Raw genomic sequence first — 22526 nt, forward strand, 5'->3', positions numbered from 1 at the left:
CGGTATTATTTCAAGTTTGAGTCTGTCGGGTGTCTTCGGATCTTCATAAGATAACGCTATCTGAATCTGACGCCAACTTTATACTCATAAGATTGATTAATTACTCAAATTGGTCATTAATATTCATCGGGTTATTACCAAAATCTAATCAGTTCTTGCCATTACCCTACGGAACATGTCTATGAAATTTCGTTTGAATTGATGCAGTCTTTTTTTCGGAAATCGTGATACACACATACATGCACAGACTTCATCGCTATATTAAAACCTTCCTTACGGAAGGTAAAAATGGCGGCACTTTATCATTTGTTTATTGTTTACAAAACCTTTATTGAAATACATAATCAATGATTTGCATAATCGGGACGAAATGACGTCACGTCTTCCAACCATGTACCATCGCCATCGGTTTCATTTCAGCCATTTTGATAAATTACAAAAGTCAGTTCAGAAAGCTTACGTCACACCTAATGATGTTTTACATACCTCATCACATATTTTTATTAAGTTACCTTTTTAATGGCCACAACTTGAATAATGAAATTGCACACATAATTCGTTGTCATACAAATACAAAATATCTCAACTTTTAAGTCATTTGCACATGAACTAATTTCATTGAAGAGTACACACCGTTTTATCAACGGAAAGTTCCCTTTTTGTCAGATCTGAAAATCTTTGACTTGAGAAGAGCGTTCAATGTTCTATAACATTAATAATCTGGTAAAATATAGTCTTTTTCACTACTAGTATAAAAGCACAATTTAAAAAATCCTCATGAAAATACGCTGTAAAATACGTTATGTCACTCCGCCCTCAATGGTAATAATCTTAAAGAGGGCTGACCGATGCATGAGGGCGCCCCATAATGGCAATCTTACAAAATCATGGAAATGATAATTAAATAAAAAACATTGACCGCACGCAAAGAGGAGTATCATGAAGATTCCGAGTCGAGATTATTATGTGTAAAATGTGTAATTCTATAAATTACCAAGCTCTGTTTATATTTAATTCTCTGCTCAGTAATGGTTTCCATTTGTTGTGTATCTGTCAGTTCTACCGAATGATATTGTTTATTTGTGACTACCATGGCAACGGATATGACACACAAGTAGCATTCGATCATTCTTCTTTTTATCCCCAAACACGTGTAAATATCTTCTTTACTCTATCTGGTGATAAAATAACAGAGTATTACATATTAAAGTGATGTGGTTTTGAATGTGACGTCACAAAATATCATACATGTATTTTTCGCGATAATTCACAATTTATCGTCTACTTTCTTAAGTATATTACTTCGCGGAAAATCATTACCTGGTGATGAAGTTCGTGTACGAAATATGTCGTGAGGTTGTATATGTACCGTGCACATACTAGGAAATATATGGTGAGGTTGTACATGTACCATGTATATACGAAATATGAGGGTATGTATGTCGTCTGTCTGTTGTGTTAGGTACGTGTGTCTGTCTATGTTGTGTATGGGGTGTGTTAGACTCTTACAGTGCTCGGAGCTTCGCATAGCTAAAACTTGAGTTGTTTTGTATGTACCGATATCTACTGTATAATTGTACGCGAATATCCGTCTAGTGTGCGCCCTCATCGATCACATAGGTCTAACCATTCGTTGACGTGTTAATGCGAAGCCCAAGGACCGAGGACACGTCTTCAAAGTTAGCCTGATAATGGCTTCGTCAATTGTTTGTTTGCATGGATGAGACTAAACGCCCCTTTCGAAACGAACAGAGGTTTAAATTTCAATAAGTCTGGTGTTCCCACGGTATCAATGAGAGAAATACATTGCTCTACTTGGACAAGTGTATTCCCTAGATCTAGAAATGTGAACCGTACTCCCTGAACTGTACTGGTTGTTTTGCTCTTCCTAATGACAATGGAAACTTGAGAACTATGTTAAATATGAAATATATAATATAATGTGATATGATATAATATAATATACTGTCACTAATAGAAACCACATCGCTATACCTGAAGAAACCTGCAAAGGCTAGTAAAATTAAACACATGTCCCTGACATCTTTCAGAGAGTACGAGTCTTTATAAGGCGAGACAATGTCCTTAATAATTTGTGATGTGATGCCTTCTTTTTTCTGCACTGGTTTCTCTGAAGACCGTTTTGCAGACTCTACTAAACGAATGGTTAGCCCTATATGATCGATGAGGGCGCATGGTACAAGGATATTCGAGTACAGTTACAAAACAACCCAAGTGTTAGCGATGCTCCTGAGGACTGTATTGGGCGTCTATATTGTGCGTGGGATGTGTCTGTGTGCATGCACACACAGACACATTCTTAATTTGAATGTTAATTATACAATGTATCAAATCTACATGTACACTCGTTTAAAATAATAAGAAAACGTTGAAATGACAAAGAAAGTCATTCACTTTTCTACAATTATGGATTTTAACTCCGTACAATTAAAATAAAGTAAATATACGTGTATACGTTCGTACCGTATACTGTCAATGTCATTACTAGCCACGAACAATTAAATCACACGATATAGTTGATAAACTGGAGAATTCTTTTCAATTTGGTTGCCGGTAAAAATCACATACCTTCATTTTCAGTCTGGAATGTCAGCAGTAAGGGGCAGGATACGAACAGCTCAGTTTGTCAAAATCCTCTGAAAAAGAGACGACGAGGAAGAGAGTTTTTCATAAATAAGAGAAAAAAACAAGCGATCAACTTCTATTAAATTAGTGTAATCTTCGATATACTGTCCTGTATCGATGGTGGCGCTCTTTACTTAGTAGAGTGTCATCAGTGGTCGGACAGAGTGCTGCCGCTGTCGACCACTATGTATAATTTTCGATATTCATCATAGTGTTCGATGCGACCGCTTATAAATGACTAGGTATGACTAAGCTACTCAAACCAAGAAAGTATTGTAGGAGTGCATGGCAATCTAAAAATAGGGGCACAGTGAATTTATTCCACATTATATAATTATATATAATTACAGATTTATAGGATTCTAGTTTGTTGACATTTTTCAAGTAAACAGTCAGTTATTTAGTTGTCTGTGGTTATATCACGCATACTCAGTTTTTAAAAAAATATGGAAATTCTATTCATAATGGTCTAAAAGACCGGTTAACGGTGTTTATTAGCGATGGAAGAGGAATACTACTACGCCATGTACGTAGAATATAGGCAAAGAATTTCGTGTTGTTTCAACCTCATCCGCCTGTTCCAAAATGGTTGACTTATGCCTGAGGGCGCCCTGCTACGGTGTACAATGATTACAGATTTCGGCTTACAAACTTACCATCAAAGTCGAACTCAGGCGTGAGGTCATTGAGATCAGTAGCAGAGAAACTGAGACTGCGCGATGGTAGTCTCCTTGGTGATAGTCTATCTATGATGTCCTGTATTTGAACTTCAGATGACCCGCCTTTCAATTGTGCAGCTATTGTCATCTTTTGTTTTCTCTGGCCAGTCAGTTGGCCAATCATTTCATGAATGCGAAGTAGTTGCCGTAGTAACGATTGGTCCTGGCTTTGCATTATTGTCTGTAAATGTAACAAATATATGCAGACCGTATGATTATTTATTTATTTTTTTTGTATTTATTTATTTGATTTATTTATTTATCCTCGGTAGCTCCTTTAGTAGCCAGTACATGTACTTTCCAAGGTGTTGACAATGATGGATTGGATGTGACAATTATTGTTTTGCATTATTGTCACTTGTAAAGTATAAGTTTTGAAAGAGATAACCAAGACCTAAAATTTGTGATGTAAAATTTATCACATTTAGTAAGAAAATACAACCCCAAAATAGATCAGAAGTTGTTATTTCAACAAACGGTCAAAACTTAATTTCATGTATTTTTTGAAAATTTTTGACGTAATCATGTCTTTCCTTTTTGTGTGTATCTAGAAAAATTGTAAACTTTGATTCTTTTCGTACCACCCACATGGAAACAATGGAAAACTAAAAAATCGATAGCTGCAAGAAAAACTCATCCTGGAATTCAAGTAAATGCGCATGCTCAAAAAATCAACCTATGTGTCAGACTCATTGTGAGTTTCATTTTATCATATTTGGTATTTATTTCTCATTCACCAATTCAAGTGATGTCTACAACTTACCAAGTCGCGTCTAAGTGCTTCTAATTTACTTTCTATTCGTATTTTGGCAGTGGCATAGTCATTTTTGGCGTCTTCTGAATTTCCCTCCTTGTCGTCTGCAGACGATGCAGGTAATGTATTTGGTTTATCGTCTGCGTTTAGAAGTGCGCCCTCATTGTCACCATCACCTGAAAGTTTTTTCGCTTTTTCCAAACGAGTCTCTTCTGTGTTGTCTGTCATTTTTACCAGTCGTCACCTTTTCATGTGCCTGAAATAAAGAAAAGATTAACTTTATTTGTAACAATGGATGATTGTATTTTCGTTAATTACAATAAAAGTCTCGTCACCTGGAAATGAATAGAGAGATATTACCTGAAGGAAGTGACGTTGTCGCCTGTATAATGCCTGTGTTTTCAATGTTAAGAAATAAATAAGATGGTAATCTGTGAAGTAAATGGTGGCTTCAAGAACATGACAATTCTATGTGGTAAATATCTTCTGCAGGCAAAGATATCATTCCCTTCAATTTCATAGACCATCTATGTCTATCAGTCTCTCTAGCAATAAACTGGCTGGGTTTTCTGTTTTTCCACTGTTGAATTTGACTTTTTATCCATCCATACATACATACATCTATATATCTAGCTATCATATCTATCTATCTATATATATATTTATCTATCTATCTGTCTATTTATATATCTATCTATCTATCTATATATCTATATCTATATATATATATATATATATATAACTATCCATATATTTATCTAGTATCTCTCTAACTATCTATCTATAGCTATCTATCTATCTCTATCTATCTCTATCTATCTAAACTGTCAATAAATCATGTGTATCTATTTAATATGTAATCATCCTTATACTATCTCATTTCAGTTGATATCAAAGAGTTGTAGGTCATTGACATTGATGTATGAAAGCTATGTAAGTCATCAATAACGACCCTTCAGACATATCACTAGTTGGTATAAATACACAGTGTGACGTAATACTACACATTCTAACATACCGACATCACGAACACCACGTTTTGTCCTATTCAAATATAGAAATCTAACAATTAACTGTAGTAGCTGGCATACAGCACTCGCAAGATGTCTTCTTTGAACTCAAAGTAAACGGTCAAGCACTCGGCAAAGTCAATAAAACCGTGTCTTGTGAATCACCGTGTATTCACTCCGATATTCACTCCAAGGCAATCATCACCTATGTCAATATGTGGTCACGAATACAAACATTTATTCAGAAAGGTATGCACAGTCGTCGTAAAGGAACGTACGTTCGCGTTCACTACTTGCATGACTTGAAGAACTACGAATCTGAATCTAAAACGTTTACTTTTATCATTAAAATCTGATCAGCCAGATCAGTCGAAAGTAGTTTTACGGTACCTAGCCTACGTGACATGGAATCCGGAATGGAATACAGTAACTCTAGCTCTGCTCTGGATGTATATGCTACGTGGTTCGAAGACGTGTCGAACCTCGTAGCATATACAGAGCTACAGCAACTCTAGACATGGTGTTCTTATCATTGACATTTGTTACGGAATCGTTATGATTTACACCTCCATTCATAACGTCACACTTAGACCACGTGGGCATCCAGACTACAAATCCGAGTCCTAGCTACTGTGCAGACATACACTGCATGTGCTCCAAGAATATTAACAAAAGAAACTTTGACTGATTTTAATATTAGATCATAACGTAGATGTAGTAAGATTTGATATTCCATATTCTTACAAAATATTCAATATCTTTACTTTTGTGATGTTCGGTAATAAATGTTGACAATTAATATGACTTGTGGTGATTCGTGAGTTGGTTTACGTAGCTGAGATAGTGCTCGGAGCGGACAGAGCCCCGTCCTTCAGGTGTCTCTCAAAATACAGAAACTGCGGAAAATAAACTTATCCAACTCTTCTGTCCTTAGAAGACTTAATTCTACCTCACCATTCCGTAGGTACTACGGATCACGTGAGATAATGCATATACCAAGGGAGGGATGAATTAAGCCTCCTAAATGTGTCAATTTATTGACCACACTGTGGTGGGCACGTGATCCCTTCGTACTCCTCCATGGTTCGGTAGAATTACTATCAAATTGCGACTTCCAGGTAAGTCTCATTTAATTTTTTAATTACACCAAAACAATTGCAAAATTAGAAAGCTGTTAATTAGCGTCATTACTGCGATATGGGGACCATGTCATTCAACATCTTAACTATACGTAGTGTGCGATAAAAGTGGACACCAATTGCAAACATTACAAACTGACGGGAAGACCTTTACTCGCTAAACGTGGAAATTATAGCTTCATAACAATCCTTAAATTAAATTCCATTCAAGATAGTAACAAAGAATATATATCAAACCAGCAGCCTATAGTACAGAACTTGCATGTGACGTCATAGCATGACGTAGTGATATAAATACAGGATGTACATACCGACATTTGAGTAAATTAATTCAGTTTATGAATACGAGTATTAACCGTACATTGATATGAAATGTATTCGTCTCTAAGGAAGCCAAACAAATTCTCTTCTAATGTTATTAATCTTTTCTATGAATAAACAGACATTTTGAAGGACATTTAATTTCCTCTTGTACTGTGTAAACTATTCCATCACAATTGAACTTTTGTAACCTACAGAGTGAGGTGATTTTCCCGCCAAAATAAAACCGATCAAATTCTCGTTTCTTGTTGCAAATATTCGCATTTTCTAACTTCACTTTTAGACTCTCCTTTAGTAAATAAGCGTTTTGAATTGTAATATTTACCTTGAAAATATTTCAATGATAGAATAACTTGAACTGTTTACGTGTATCTGGTTGTATGACCAATCTCTCCTGTAAATGAAAAATATGGAAAATACATATGTGTCTTGGTATAAAATATGGTGTTAAAGTTCCACTAGTTGAAACTGTTTTGTAGATATAATGACGTCATCATAATATCGTACACTCTCAAGAGTATTGAATCATCTGTGGGTACATGTACAACTTGCATCTATGTACAGTACACATAATATGGTACAACACATCGAATCACCTGTGGGTACATGTACAACTTATTTTACATCTGTGTACAGTATACATAATATGGTACAACACATCGAAGCACCTGTGGGTACATGTACAACTTGTATCTGTGTACAGTACACATAATATGGTACAACACATCGAAGCACCTGTGGGTACATGTACAACTTGTATATGTGTACATTACACATAATATGGTACAACACATCGAAGCACCTGTGGGTACATGTACAACTTGTATCTGTGTACAGTACACATAATATGGTACAACACATCGAAGCACCTGTGGGTACATGTACATCTTGTATCTGTGTACAGTACACATAATATGGTACAACACATCGAAGCACCTGTGGGTACATGTACATCTTGTATATGTGTACAGTACACATAATATGGTACAACACATCGAAGCACCTGTGGGTACATGTACAACTTGTATATGTGTACATTACACATAATATGGTACAACACATCGAAGCACCTGTGGGTACATGTACATCTTGTATCTGTGTACAGTACACATAATATGGTACAACACATCGAAGCACCTGTGGGTACATGTACATCTTGTATCTGTGTACAGTACACATAATATGGTACAACACATCGAATCACCTGTGGGTACATGTACATCTTGTATCTGTGTACAGTACACATAATATGGTACAACACATCGAATCACCTGTGGGTACATGTACAACTTGTATCTGTGTACAGTACACATAATATGGTACAACACATCGAATCACCTGTGGGTACATGTACAACTTGTATCTGTGTACAGTACACATAATATGGTACAACACATCGAAGCACCTGTGGGTACATGTACAACTTGTATCTGTGTACAGTACACATAATATGGTACAACACATCGAATTACCTGTGGGTACATGTACAACTGAATTGCATCTGTGTACAGTACACATAATATGGTACAACACATCGAATCATCTATGGGTACATGACATGTACAACTTGCATCTGTGTACAGTACACATAATTTGGTACAACACATCGAATCACCTGTGGGTACATATACAACTTGCATCTGTGTACAGTACACATAATTTGCCAGTACAACGCATCAAATCAAATTGGTTTTGGGTCCGTACCAAAAAAACAACAAGGCCAGAGAAATTTTAGAGCCAACTCAACATTTGGTCAAAATCCCCAAACGATTTGACCTTAGCAATATTTTACAAGGGTGACGTATAATATGTGTTTGTTTAATTTTACTATTTGTTGGAAATGGCAATTTATTATTGACAGGCTACACAATAAAGTCATACAAAATTCTTAAATACCAAAGCTGTCAAGACAAGTGGTCACTGAATTTGTTTCTAATATCAAAAATGCTGAATTCAATTCGTGGCAAACCAAATGGGCCTTCAGAAATATACTAAGGACATAAAAATGATATATGTACACATATTTTAAATTGGTATGATTTTTTTTACCAGTGTCAGACATATATTTAAAATATTAAACTTGTCATAATTACCTACACAGACCTGGGGAGCATCGACAATTTCCAAGTAAAAAGGGAAAAGTCGTTAGAGGTTTGAAAATGTGTCTTTACAGCCAACCAATGAGAAACGAATATGATATGACATCACCACGCCAGACTTACTCCAAACAACGATGTCTTTATCCAAACGTCTAATCACATCACGTGATGTGCGATGAAAATTTTATCAATTGTCCATTTATTCAGGTGCGATACAATATGGCAGAAATCGCTGACGGTAACTATTATTTCTGCGTGGGAGAGTTAGCTTTAATTATTTTGTGAGGGTACGATAAATAAAACCCCGTAGCAAAAGAACTTTTTAGAGTGACAATTGTTAAGAGAGTCCCTTTGGTAATATCAGCTAAAACTGACTAAAGGTGTCTTTGTTGTGTTTACAATTTATTATTCCTATAGCAAAGGATTAGTCTGCAGTTAAAACCATCTTATATGGAAACTAAATCTGAAGATCTTGCATGCATAATGAGGAAATCAATACTCCGAGTAAGATCATTTCCCTACATGTGTGCTGTATATGGAAGAACGTACAGTCACGTGACTGGTTTGTTACCTGGCAACAATAATGACAAACCCGTATGAATAGGGACGAACTAGAGGACATTCACCTGGCAGGTTTAACAAACTATTTCATCTTTCAGGAATCCATTTCCACAACAACAAAGCTGACATTTTTTCTAGAACGTTCACCTGGTTTACTAAAGTACATCCTCTCTCGAAAACTGGGTACAATCGCGACAAATCTGGCATATTTTTCTGAATAATAAGCTCATCTTTATATCAAAACAAGCACTATATACTCGAGATGTTCTTGTTAAATTTCGTTGCGATGTGACGTCACTACAACATGCTTACCAATAAATACCGTTCCCGCCAAAACTACAACATACTCACCAATACCATTCCCGCCAAAACCATTCGTCTGCCGGGCACATTTTTCTGCCAATTTGTCATATTTAGACTTTGTTTTTTAATAGGAAATGTAGACAAATCACATATACACAGGTCTTCATCAAAATTTTGTTTTAAAGAGACCTCGCATATTTTTTTGGATAAATATTTTCATGAAAAAACATGAAATCTATACACGTGCTTGTTTAACTTAATAAATGAGTTTATAAGCTTGACTATACGACCTCGGGGCATACTTTGCCTCCTGGCACTGTGTGACGTATCACTTGTAAAAGATAAGACCCAGGAAGAGTTGAATGGTAGGGGGCATGACCCAGACCTGACCTTAAAGCGCCATGTCATAATGCCCCTCCATTTCGAAGTGTTGGCGGCATAAGTCGACGTTAAAATTTAAACTAGATAAGCTCAGCTGTAATTATCTACCGGATATTGTAGATTTACACGGGATTTGATTTACAATAGAAGGGATATATGAGGATTAAAATCAACAGGTAGGATTAAGGCTGTATGTAGGAGTATGTTGTAACTTTTCGAAGAAAAATGAATTTGCCAGTGTCAACATTTTGACAACACCTTAGCCTTTGTTCATACATGTATTGATAATTGACCTTGTAATTTTGTTTAGCCATCGATCAATCAGCTGATGAAGAAACCCGGACAGTTTCTGCCTGAACCAAATAAATATGTTGATATGAAGTTATAATAATGTATAGAACTATGATGAACGCATATCTTTGTTCACAACACTGACAAATCTCAAGCCACACAATGTGTACCTTGTTACCGATTCGTCCCGTGTATGTCATAAACAAACCCACGTTTACCGCAAGAATGATGTATAGGAGATATGATGAATATACTGCTTATTGAAAACTGAAAGTGTAGGTTTACCAAACTTTCGATCCTTACTGAACAGACAAGTGTTTGATTGATATATCAGTAGCCCCCTCCACCACCACCACCCCACCCCCACCCCCACCCCACCACAAACACATACACCCATATACAAGTGAAACGAAGCAGTTAAACATCTACTGTCGAATCTGGTATGACAATCGAAACCCATTACGCATTAAACGTGTGTCATTATTTTGCAAACAAACAAACAAAACGACATGGGTACCATACCGTCAGCTACATGTAAATAGCTTGACGACAAAGCTGACGACATCAATTTTTGACGACAAATTGTTAAAAATGTTCATAGTTAGCCTACCTGATATAGTCCTTAGTAAAATCTAAGTATCATTAATTTCTTCTCGTGGGAAAGTCGCTATGATCACGACGTGTGTCTGCTACGTTCCTTGGTGGAAATGTTGGTTTACAGTGAAGTAGGCTATATTTATACAGTTCTTCTCACCGCGGTAACCGTTAAGTGTCTCTCACAAACAGAGGTCGCTGTCCATGACGTCACAGTGATGCAGGTCTCTCCCACATACAGTCAGAATGGGACTATTCTTTCATTTGTATACAAAACGTTGTTGTATACCTCTGTTAGAAGTAATCTCATAAACTATCCGAGGTGTGTTTCCGTTCTATAAATTTACCATGTATAAACCACAGACAAATAAGAAGATTACTTGTCTGTCTATAAGCTAAGTTCTGTAACAGTTTCAAAGCCACAGCCATGATTCATTGTATTTTGTTTATTGCTTAATGATACATGTTTACGTGTTATTATAACTTTTACAATGTTTTGATTGTGTTTTAATTTGTATTCAATTTTAATTCTTGTTTAAATGCTGTTCTTTTTTATATGAATATAATTCATGACCTATGACCTGTGGATAAAGTCATTACACACAAACATACATACATACATACATACATACATACACACATACACACATACACACATACACACACACACACATATACACACATACACACATACATACATACATACATACATACATACATACATACATACATACATACATACATACACACACACACACAAACACACACACACACACACACACATACATACATACATACATACATACATACATACATACATACATACATACATACATACATACATACATACATACATACATACATACATATAATCGTGCCCTTATATGTTCACTCTGTCTGTCTTTTTGTCTTTCTGTTTATCTATCTTCTTCCTGTCTGTTTTCTCGTCTCTCTGTCTGTCCTTCATTGTATCACGGTGTTCCATATACCCCAATGTATGTATTACATATCTGTTTCTTTCCTTTTATCTCGTTGCGTCTCTGTCCATTCGTATGTTTGTTTTTATCCAGTCTATTTGTATATTTGTATTTTTGTGTGTATTTTCCCTGTCCATTTGCTGTGAATCACAGACCCTCCACCTAAATTAAATATATCTAAAGCTATGTGTGGGTGGAGGGTCTATGTATGGATCGAGACACATGAATATTCATTCTCGAATTATCCGGACACGCCATTGTGTTGTAGTTATGTGAACATTTCTAATTATAAAATTGCCAGTCATCAAACTTTCTAATGAACTTTCGGTTCGAAGAATTATACCAACGTTTTCAAGTCCGAAATAAATACGTTCTAACTGTTTGAAGCAATGAATGCTTCTTCCGGACCGAGATCGTCTCACTGTGATCAAAACAATTTAATGTCGAAAAGCGTGCAGAAAATATGGTATCGATTGACGAGTTCAAAGGTGTGGGTGTTGTCTCTGACATTATTGAACTTTATAGAATTGTAAGTGAATCGACTAGTGAGGTCAAACAACTTAGAGGAAATGGTGTCAGACATTGACTTATTAGAAGTAAGCAACTCAGACAATACTAAGTTTAGAGTGTTTAGGTATTGTTAAAATCACCGAGAACAATATCAATTTATAAGATAAAGTCTGGTTTCATACAAAAAGAGTTGTAAGCCACAACGTGTGATCGTAGCTAAAGGTGTGTACGGTGTATACATGTAACCATAACATAGTGCTATAGTGTAAATGACTCAACTATTATTGTAAAACGCCTTTCTTGTTACCAAGGACGTGCTTTGTTGCTAACGGGGGCGTTTCGCAGAGTCGGACTAAAAAAGAACATTGTAAGAGTCACTTTTTCGCAATGTTTTGTACTACATCACAACTTTAACTTTTAACTTTTATCGTTGTCATTATTTCCAGTACTAGCTAATATATGTGTGTGTGTGTGTGTGTGTGTGTGTGTGTGTGTGTGAGTGTGTGTGTGTATGTGTGTGTGTGTGTGTGTGTGTGTGATCAACCAATCGGCATGTTGTACATATAATACCATGACCCTGACATGATGGTTACATAGATAGATAGTTATCTAGTCAAATAAATAAATAAATAAATAAATAAATAAATGAATAAATAAATAAATAAATAAACAAATAAATAAATGAATAAACAGACATGTTATATACGTCAAAAATCTTCTCGAACAATATTAACGCTGATGGCGCTATATAAGCGCTTCATGACTAAATGTAGCAAAAAATGTGATCTTTCTCTTGAAGTGTGGTATATGTAGTTTCTTGTTGGTTTCTGTGTGGTTGTATCAAACAGAAAAGCTGAATGGTATTGAGAAACTGATTATATAAAGCTTTAGCAAACAGCCATGAAACACTACTGGTAACGTGTGTATTTCTGTATGCAGCAAAATACCCCTACCCCGATAAAAGCGGTACAAGAAAGGAAAATAACTCGTTAATACACCCTTTTAAGTGCCTTGCAGTGTCCACACGAATGAGGCGGACACGAGAGATGGGCCCGGGGGGAGGGGGGGGTCATCACTCCTCGCGATCGATGATTGTTGTCAACTTACACGTAAAGAACTCCTTTAACGCCTTGAATCTATGCGGATTGGATTTGTTACATTCAGTCACGTGATTGGAAAGACGAATGTAACAAATGGATTTCTGACTATTCAACCCTAGATGTTCGATCAATTTAAGCTATACGTTCAGGGCTGTATTGTAAATGTAAATAGAATGCCTACAATTCAGTTTTAAGAATACGCCCTTACAAATCGATACCTTGCCATGTCAACTTGTTATATACCGTGTGGTGTTACCCTTTGACAATGGCAAAGTAATCGCTCGGCTAAATTTTTCCACATAAAGAATTCATGTCGAAGTCGCTGCTGGTGCAAACTCCCAACATCGTATGCACTTACCTGTACATACAACGGAACCCTGCTACTGCTGAGAGAGCGTAGAACAAAATGTGACCTATATAAATTTACAGCCTGCGATTTGTGTCAAGTATTGTTGAAGGTTCGACTCTGTACTTTCTATACTATAGTTTGCGATCAGATATGAGAATTCCTTTATACTCAATATAGGTATATATGTCACTCGTCGTTCGTCCAGTTTTAAAGAAACGCACCTTAAGCTAACTTGTTCAATTGATGTGACGAGCGATGTGAACAATTTTTCTCTGGACTCCAAGTCTTCTGCGTCTGTCACAACAACCGATGTCTTTGCAAGATTATAGTAAACTTTGGTTCGATAGTAAGGCGTCCTTTCCTGACCCTGGTATTAATTATTCATACCAAAGAGCTTATTATGCAAATATTGTTTGTGTGTTGACGTGCTGTCATTTTGACTTCTCACTATGTTGATTCCTTGCCCCCATTGTTATAGTAATGTATACAGCAGAGCCTTCTTCGCAATTTTTATACGTACAATAATTAAATTACGTCATAAAATCTCGACAAGTTGTTATATCCTAGTGTCAGGTTTGAGTTCAGTCTGTTTCCATACTATAGTGATTCTAAAACAACAACACGGCACACATTAATGTCGTTGTGATTTTGACTTTCATTCGTTCATTTCTTCATATCTTTACATATTTATTTATTTATTCATTTATTTGGATGATATGGTGTGACGTAATTACTCTATACATCTGCAAAAATGACTATATAAGTGTTTATCTCATTCAATATCACGACATACTTTAATAAAATGAAAATCATTCATTGCTGTTTTGCACCGACGAGAAAGGTTTAGCGCCCTCAACGTTCACTTTTGTTGTTTTAATATCAACCTTTAGTTACCTCTGTTTTCTTCGTATATTCTCCCTTGTTTTCGATTTTGTTGATCCGGGATTGACTGCCTTTCCCGGCAAGGACAAAAAAAAACAAAATAAACCAAAACACCAGAAATAGAGTTAAATAAAGCAATCGAGTCTATTTCTACTCAGATTTCAGTCAAATTGCATGTCATTTTAGTTGGATTCCGCAAATTGTTCTATAAAATTTAAAAATTAATACAACCCTATGAAAGCAGTCTTAGTTCACCGTCACGAGGTATTTCATTATTACTGTATTAAATGTACATTATAGCGATTAATTCAAGTACCCGTAGTTAGAGATATCAAAATAATTAACATATTAACTATTCTGTTTCTTAGCAACGGTGTGGTCATGGCAAGGAGGTCGCGAGGTGACGAGAGGTGAATTCTGTTCAAACTAGAGACAGACTAGACGAAGCTGAGGCAGGGAACTGAATAAAGACAACATTATAGCTAACACGGTGGCGACATTTAGGTGTGTTCGATCACGTGATATCAAGCAAAAATATGAGATTGGTGTTGAAATTGTTCAAGTTAGTTGCTAACGCCACAAGTTTTGGGTCGATATATTTCTCGTTCGAGCACGTCACAATGTTGTTATCGGTGACCCATGTATTCGGTTAGGATTTTCCCGCCAAAACAAGGTAATCAGACAAATATTTTTTTTTAAACAGTGATCAAAATTACTCAGAATGGACCAAAAATGAAGCAAAGACAATGATAGACAAGACTCAAAGAAGAGAACTTACAAACTGTTGCCAATTATCTTAAAATTATGAAAAATAGAGACTATTATTACAGTAGTTTATATATTTACTAGTTTGTTTCAGCACCAAATACTTATTTCAGAAAATGAAGGAATGTATTTTTCTTAACGAATGCAACAAAGATTCTATACAATTGTATACAGTGCTACTCTCATCTCCCTCGACTCTGCCATAACGTCAAGGTCACAGTGTTTATGCAATTAATTATCTAAAATCAGTACATTTAGGCTGTCGACAGATATCCTGTGTTTTGTAATAGATCCTTGAATAATATTTCAGTTGATAAAACACAATACACAACAGGTTTTTTAGAACACTGTCTGTACTCGTTTGAGAGAAGTATCCGCCGAGTTCTACACAGAGGAGTCGAGACGGAAGGTCGCCCTCTATGGCGTTTATATACAAGCAATAGCTTATAAATGTGCGCATGATTATGAATCAGTTAAATAAATTAATAAATAAATAAATAAATAAATAATAAATAAATAAAAAAGATAATTAAGAATATAGTTTAATCAATAACAAATTACTTCAAAAGATATGGTTACTCTAGGATTTTTAATTTTGTGTCGAAGGTAACTTTTGCTCATGCTTAGACACATGTCACGGTGACCCCTGACCTTGCACTGTCTGCAAACATGTGTTGCCACCCGAATTTTATCCATTTTCACATAATTTGTCTGATCGATTTTCGTACACAACGGGAGATTACCTAGTATTTGATACGTATATATGAATTAGTTATGACGTAAAACACTTGACTGAGTGATTGTTGTCAACGGTACACATTTCCATACTAGACCAATTAATTTGTCTGGACTTGTCACAGAAATAAAAGGCGTGTTTGTTTTGTTTGTTCACTCCTTAACGACACAATATAGACTCATTTCAGAGTACATTATAACTCTATACACCTATCTAAAACATCTAAGTAGGTGTGTTACATGTAGGACACACAATTCGAATGGCGTGATATTACGGCCCAGTGTGATCGCTGTAACCACCTGTTGCATGATCTCCACGACGCAATGTCTCCGGATCCACACACAGCACAGCACAGCACAGTCGTTCGTTGTATGTTCAAGTACAAATGTACTGAACTCAACCATTACCATGGCTAACGATACGGACTTCTAATTTCTTTTAGGGTTTAAAGTTCAGCTTAAGCTTGGGATCTTGTTTTCGTTATATCGTAGACATTTATTTTTTGTTTTATTTACATAACATAGAAGGCGCGAAAGACAACATCAACTGTAACCTGGTACCACGTCTATTTTAAGACTCGTCTCACATATCCATGAGAGTTTAGCCGGTCAGTCATCGACGGTCACGGTTTTGAAAAGTCGTCGTCTCTAAAATACTAATATTCCTCTGAGTCTAAAACAAACTTCCCGCCTCCTATAAAAAGACTATGAAATACCCATATGGCATTGACACGTTCTGACGCATTGACTGACTTCTTGTGGCTGTACCCAATATACACCATGGAAGCATTTATTTTTGTTTTCCTTACTGTGTGTCACAAATAACATGATTAATAGTGACCAATGATCAAACATGTTTCAGTTCGTACAATTAATCATATTCCTTTTTTTTACTTGAAATAAAGAAAAATACAGAAAACTGTGTTCACATCTGACCCATGCCCTACATGGTGAGAGTCCAATGTGATTTCCTGGCCAAACGAGTTCGAAAACTGAAAATTCATTTACCGTTCCCAATAACAAAGTGTAACGTGATATTTTTTAATACAAAATCATGATCCAAAACCCAGCTTTCAAGTTAGACGTAACCTCGGTGCCAGTCTACCTGCTGCTGCAGCGCTGGACCGGTGTGATACCGTTACACTAAAAAAGAACGAGTGTAGGAGAGGATAGAGGGAGTCACCTATGTAGACAAGCAAAGCCAGACGATGCTCTTCACCAAAACAGCTAGTAGTAAAATTACCAAGTCAAGCCTGTGCATGAAATCCAAGCCTTCGGGCTAACACAGCCATCACCCAGAACTATGTTGCAGACATCAGATGGACACCCAAAACTCACGCAAACGCCAGCCACACCACGTCTTTCATTTCCATCTACGACACGAGAGGAGAGTATTTATTCCGACTGACGGGGATTTTCTTTCTGCTGACACTGTTTATTTTACTAGTCAACATCCGGGCATTCAGTTGTTTCAACTCTTACAGCCAAACAAGGATTTTGTGTTCAGAGTAAAACCTATCAATTTCGATTCGTTCAATTTTTGTTCAAGATTTGCACCTGTAAGCTAGAAAATACTATGACAACATACAATGTGTTCCAATAAAAGTGTTTAGATTCTTAATGATTCTTAAGATTTTCATTTTTCTAGTTCATAATTTTTCAATGTATTCTAGTGATATTTACCTCATATATGAAATTCAATGAACATAACTTTTAAATTTGATTTTATGAATATTTATTTTGTCGAAATTTTACATTTAGTGGTATAATAGATATTTTCTCTTATTGGGTATTAAAATAAGTGTGTACAAAAACTTGTAGAAATACGATAGTCGAGTTCTGAATTCCAATAATGTTGTTGGTCCCCTGCAGCAGTGGTTTAACTCAATCAAATACTCGGGGTGAACCTCTGGATTTACGATTAAACTGAATATAATTTATCAGAGAGTTCACTGGTCCCGCCTACAAAGCAAGCGTGTCTCCCGTCATGCCACACGAATCAACACAGATTTTCAGACCACAATTCTCCCACCCTTATTCGGCGTATTGAATGTTTCATTGTAGGGTGTGTGACTATACCTGGGTATTCAAGATCCTCGACGGTAAATAGAACAGCATGAACTGACCGACAGCTTTTACAACATATCGATAGCTACTTTTGTGTTGTCAATTGTACTACACAAAGACAAACTTTTCCCTGGACAAAGGCCCGCCAAAGTAGTTTCAACTTGAATTATTGAAACCCGTTGCTGAAAACACGTGGTTTCGATTTGACGTTTTCGGTCGGTTAAGATACCGCGCTGCCGTTTCGACGAGTACTCCCCTCCCCTGACATTTCAACTTCTTCGCCTCATTGTTTCAACTGTAGCACCTCCCCACCACCACCACCACCACCAATACCCATGGTCATGATTGCAGCGAAATTGTAGTGAAATTTTCAGTAATTTCCGAGATGTTTAACAGATCGAAAAACATGACTGTGCAAGAATTGTTCATATTTGTTGACAACTTCGTGCAATTACGTGTGCAGGCCTACACTCGGGCTATTCTTACTGGTCTACAAACCTCACCCCATCACCGGGACATTATTGAGTGGTCAGAGGACAAAAACTGAGTCCACGACTCGGATATTTGATCTTTCGATTTTAATTAGGATACTTGTCTGACCTCGATCAACTTATTGATGGAATGACCTGGGGACATTTTGTACCTGCATTCGATTCATCAAACCTTTCAAATTTAGTTGTAATACAAGCATGAATAAGCATGATGTAATGTGAAAGGTGAACCGTTTGGATTCTGTCTTCTTCAATGTCTTTTACTTCCTATTGTTTAGGATAAAAGGACTGTTGAAACAAAAACCGAATTGACTGGAAAAGATAATTAGTGTGTCTTTGTTTTATTCTTAGCACCAATTACTGAATGGGAGGGGGTGATAAGTTTCTCATGATGGCCAAAGCGCCGTCGGGCATGTTGCATTCAATCGCAGCGATATAATGACCGTGATTCAATATTCCCACTGTGTCGACTTTGCTGAGTCTTGACTTGAACGTAGATATTCCCAACATGTTCACCTGTGGTCCGAAGATACCCGAAGTGTTTCCGTGTTTCGAAGTTAGCCGAAGTTACTAGACATAATGTACACATGCACACGATCCAACTGTCATCGGCCACACATCATGTTATGGTCATGGACTTGTCAGATGAACTCGGTGTTGTTTGATAATTGAATAGCTCAAAATAAACCTTACTAAACCGTTGAAATATTGTCTTAACTTCTTGAATGACATAATACCAGAAGAAAATGCAGGTGTTGTTACCTGACTCTTGACATGTTTGCCTCAATGAAGACCCAGAATCAAAGCCATAAATAGTGATGGCTGGTTTTCAAAATGAAAGAAGTTAGCAGCCGTGAAAAAATTTGATGCAGTCGTTACATCACTGTAATCTCGTAAGACTATACGTGTAATGTGTTTCAGCAAAGTGTTGTCAGCTAAGTGGACACTAAGGGGTGAAAAGAACGGCCTCCCACAGTACCTTCACTGACTGGATTGAACAGTCGGTAATCTGATTAAAATGTAGCGTTGTTAGGAAACTGGACAATGTAACGGTACTTTTATCGGTGTCTCTGTGAGTAGTGTTAGAGGCGGTCATGCAGAAATTCAAACGATTGCATTCCAATCTTTACTAAAAACGTGGCATTAAATCCTTCTCAATCGTAACAACATCACACTTCGATTAGATTGCACCTAGTTCCAATACTTTATTTCATTGTTGTTAACTTTAAGACAACAATGATACAATGTTTGGTAGTATAGAGTCTCCTGGGTCCCGATATTTGATAACACTATGCGGGCTTCATAAAAACAGTATTGGGACAGACATATTTGCCACGATACAATTACAGGGCAATAACAGACGATATAGAGCTACAGGTATACCTAGGTAAGCAAATAGACTGATAGGCATTCAGACAGACAGACAAATAGAAAGGCGGACTGACAAAGGATAATGCACTGTATACATACATACATACATACATACATACATACATACATACATACATACATACATACATACATACATACATACATACATACATACATACATACATACATACATACATTCATACATACATACATACATACATACATACATACATACATACATACATACATACATACATTCATACATACATACATACATACATACATACATACATACATACATACATACATACATACATACATACATACATACACACACACATACATACATACATACATACATACATACATACACACACATACATACATACATACATACATACATACATACATACATATACATACATACATACATACATACATACATACATACATACATACATACATATACATACATACATACATACATACATACATACATACACACACACACACACACACACACATACATACATACATACTTACATACATACATACATACATACATACATACATACATACATACATACATACATACATACATACATACATACATACATACATACATACATACATACATACATACATACATACATACATACATACATACATACATACATACATACATACATACATGTTATGTTTCATCGCTTACTTTCGGGTGGTACAACTTGTTGCAGCCTGTTATATATCCCTTGTACTTGAGACCACACGTAAATATAGTTTTATCACAAATTGTTGGAAATATATTGAAAATCCACTTCAACACGGCGATTTTATTACACGCAGTTTACGCATCGAATTTTTCTAGTTCAGTTTAGTCGTCAACTCTAAATCGAAAGCACACACATGATTTATATCACTGAGTTCCTCGACACTCAACGTATTTGTGCAAATGTGGACATCATTTCGCCAAACTCAAATATAGTGCTCGAAGCGAACGACATTTTGGTCGTGAAACGAGAGAAACGAGATTAAAGAACACGGTACGGTCTACTATACCAGAAATTATAGTCAGCTATAATTACCTGAATCAAAATTAAACTTAAAATAATTATGTATACTGGAGAGTTAAGCAAATAGATTTTTCCCGCCAAAAAGCGATAGTTTCGATAGGAGTATACGGTATCATTACGTCATCTCTTGCAAGGACACGTCATAACTTGGTATTCTCGATGTTGAAATATTTGCCATGCCTTGAATTCAACCTTTTTGCTTTTGAAAGTTGCAAGTATGTGGATGACTGAAAATGTAAACTTTTGTTGATCGTCTTCCATCCATAAAAGCACTATACTCGTATTGTCCACAGAACAAATATTTCTTCTACGTCGGGTCAAAAGTTCAACGCACCTGTTGGGTATGAGTGTACAACTGCCAAAGTTCATAGCTAGACAATGTCGACAACAATCTTCTTGTAACCCGTAAGAAGTTCGTCATTAATTGGCATCTAATGTAACATTGGGCTCACCTCGAGAGACTCTTAGCCGTCCCATTTAACTATTGTATGAAACCAAATTACACCTTTCAGACATGGGTATTGTGTTTAATGGCTTTTAGTTATGTCCTTTGTACGTGGGCGAGCCATGCGCCCTCTACAGTTGAACTAAGAAAGCCGGCTTTTTGTTCGACGTATTTTATAAGAAATCTTAATAAAAATAATCATGTAATTGTTGAGGATTTGAGACGTATCTAGACGCCAGTTTGATTTCTAATTGCTATCACAGAGAAATCTTCTCCATGGGTTATGTGTGTGTGTATGATCACTGTGGCGCTGCATGCCCCGACGAAGTGACACACATGGGTCGTGTTTCGGCATGTGCAACACTGCTGTGCGTGTTATATCAAATTCTCGAAACAGACTTAACGGTGTGAATTCTTTTTCGCTGTTCATTTCGTATCGCGATGGCGAGTGCTACAGTAACATACAGGACGGGGTTGTCCGAAATATCCAAGTTTCTAAACAACAACAATGCCATGTTTGTGGATTTGGTCTTGAAACATCGTCAGTTGCTGGCACGCAGGTACGTAATTAAGGCAGTCACTTGTTATTGAATTCAAGACACCGTCATCTTGTGGTATTTAACTAGGGGCGTTCGGAGTTTAAAAGACCGGACCCTGGCCGGTTATAGCCTATTCCAAACAAACCGAATCCTCTCCAAATCTACGAGGATTTGAAAGACATATGACATCTGCAGTATATATATTTTATATCACAGTCGATCGAGAATAATATATTGGGCAAGTGTTATTTCAAGTTTGCGACCTCGGTACTACGCCGACCGTCTTCGCAAGGTGTAGCACTGCAGCACTGTAGGCTACCAGGTGAAGTGCGAGACGTATGCCATGTACACCGCGGACGATGTCGACGTTCTCGTGGTCAACACAAGTCCGGCCCGGTGGACAA

The 22526-nt window shown here is 36.6% G+C and overlaps 1 protein-coding gene across 2 annotated transcripts; it reads right to left on the reverse strand.

Moving 5' to 3' along the window:
• Positions 1 to 304: 304 nt before the first annotated feature.
• LOC144452793 (uncharacterized) lies at positions 305 to 10988 on the reverse strand. Of its 2 annotated transcripts, XM_078143948.1 has the most exons (6): positions 10835 to 10988; positions 6915 to 6983; positions 4129 to 4375; positions 3303 to 3546; positions 2590 to 2657; positions 305 to 1175 (listed from the first exon to the last, which is right to left on the reverse strand). In XM_078143948.1, the coding sequence occupies exons 3-5, from the start codon at positions 4345 to 4347 to the stop codon at positions 2611 to 2613; spliced, it is 510 nt and encodes a 169-aa protein (XP_078000074.1). In that variant the 5' UTR covers positions 4348 to 4375; positions 6915 to 6983; positions 10835 to 10988; the 3' UTR covers positions 305 to 1175; positions 2590 to 2610. The 2 variants fall into 2 exon arrangements, with proteins under 2 accessions (XP_078000074.1, XP_078000075.1); XM_078143949.1 differs by lacking the exon at positions 6915 to 6983.
• Between the last annotated feature and the right edge of the window lie 11538 nt (positions 10989 to 22526).

This window comes from Glandiceps talaboti, chromosome 23, assembly GCF_964340395.1.
Source record: "Glandiceps talaboti chromosome 23, keGlaTala1.1, whole genome shotgun sequence".
NCBI lineage: Eukaryota > Metazoa > Hemichordata > Enteropneusta > Spengelidae > Glandiceps > Glandiceps talaboti.

What these genes read in the sequence shown, in the direction of transcription:
- LOC144452793 (XM_078143949.1), bottom strand. Translation starts at nt 4,347, where the DNA reads ATGACAGACAACACAGAAGAGACTCGTTTGGAAAAAGCGAAAAAACTT. An exon ending in AAGCACTTAGACGCGACTTG is followed by an intron (nt 3,547 to 4,128) that starts GTAAGTTGTAGA and finishes TTACATTTACAG; the next exon opens with ACAATAATGCAAAGCCAGGA. An exon ending in GCCTGAGTTCGACTTTGATG is followed by an intron (nt 2,658 to 3,302) that starts GTAAGTTTGTAA and finishes TCTCTTTTTCAG; the next exon opens with AGGATTTTGACAAACTGAGC.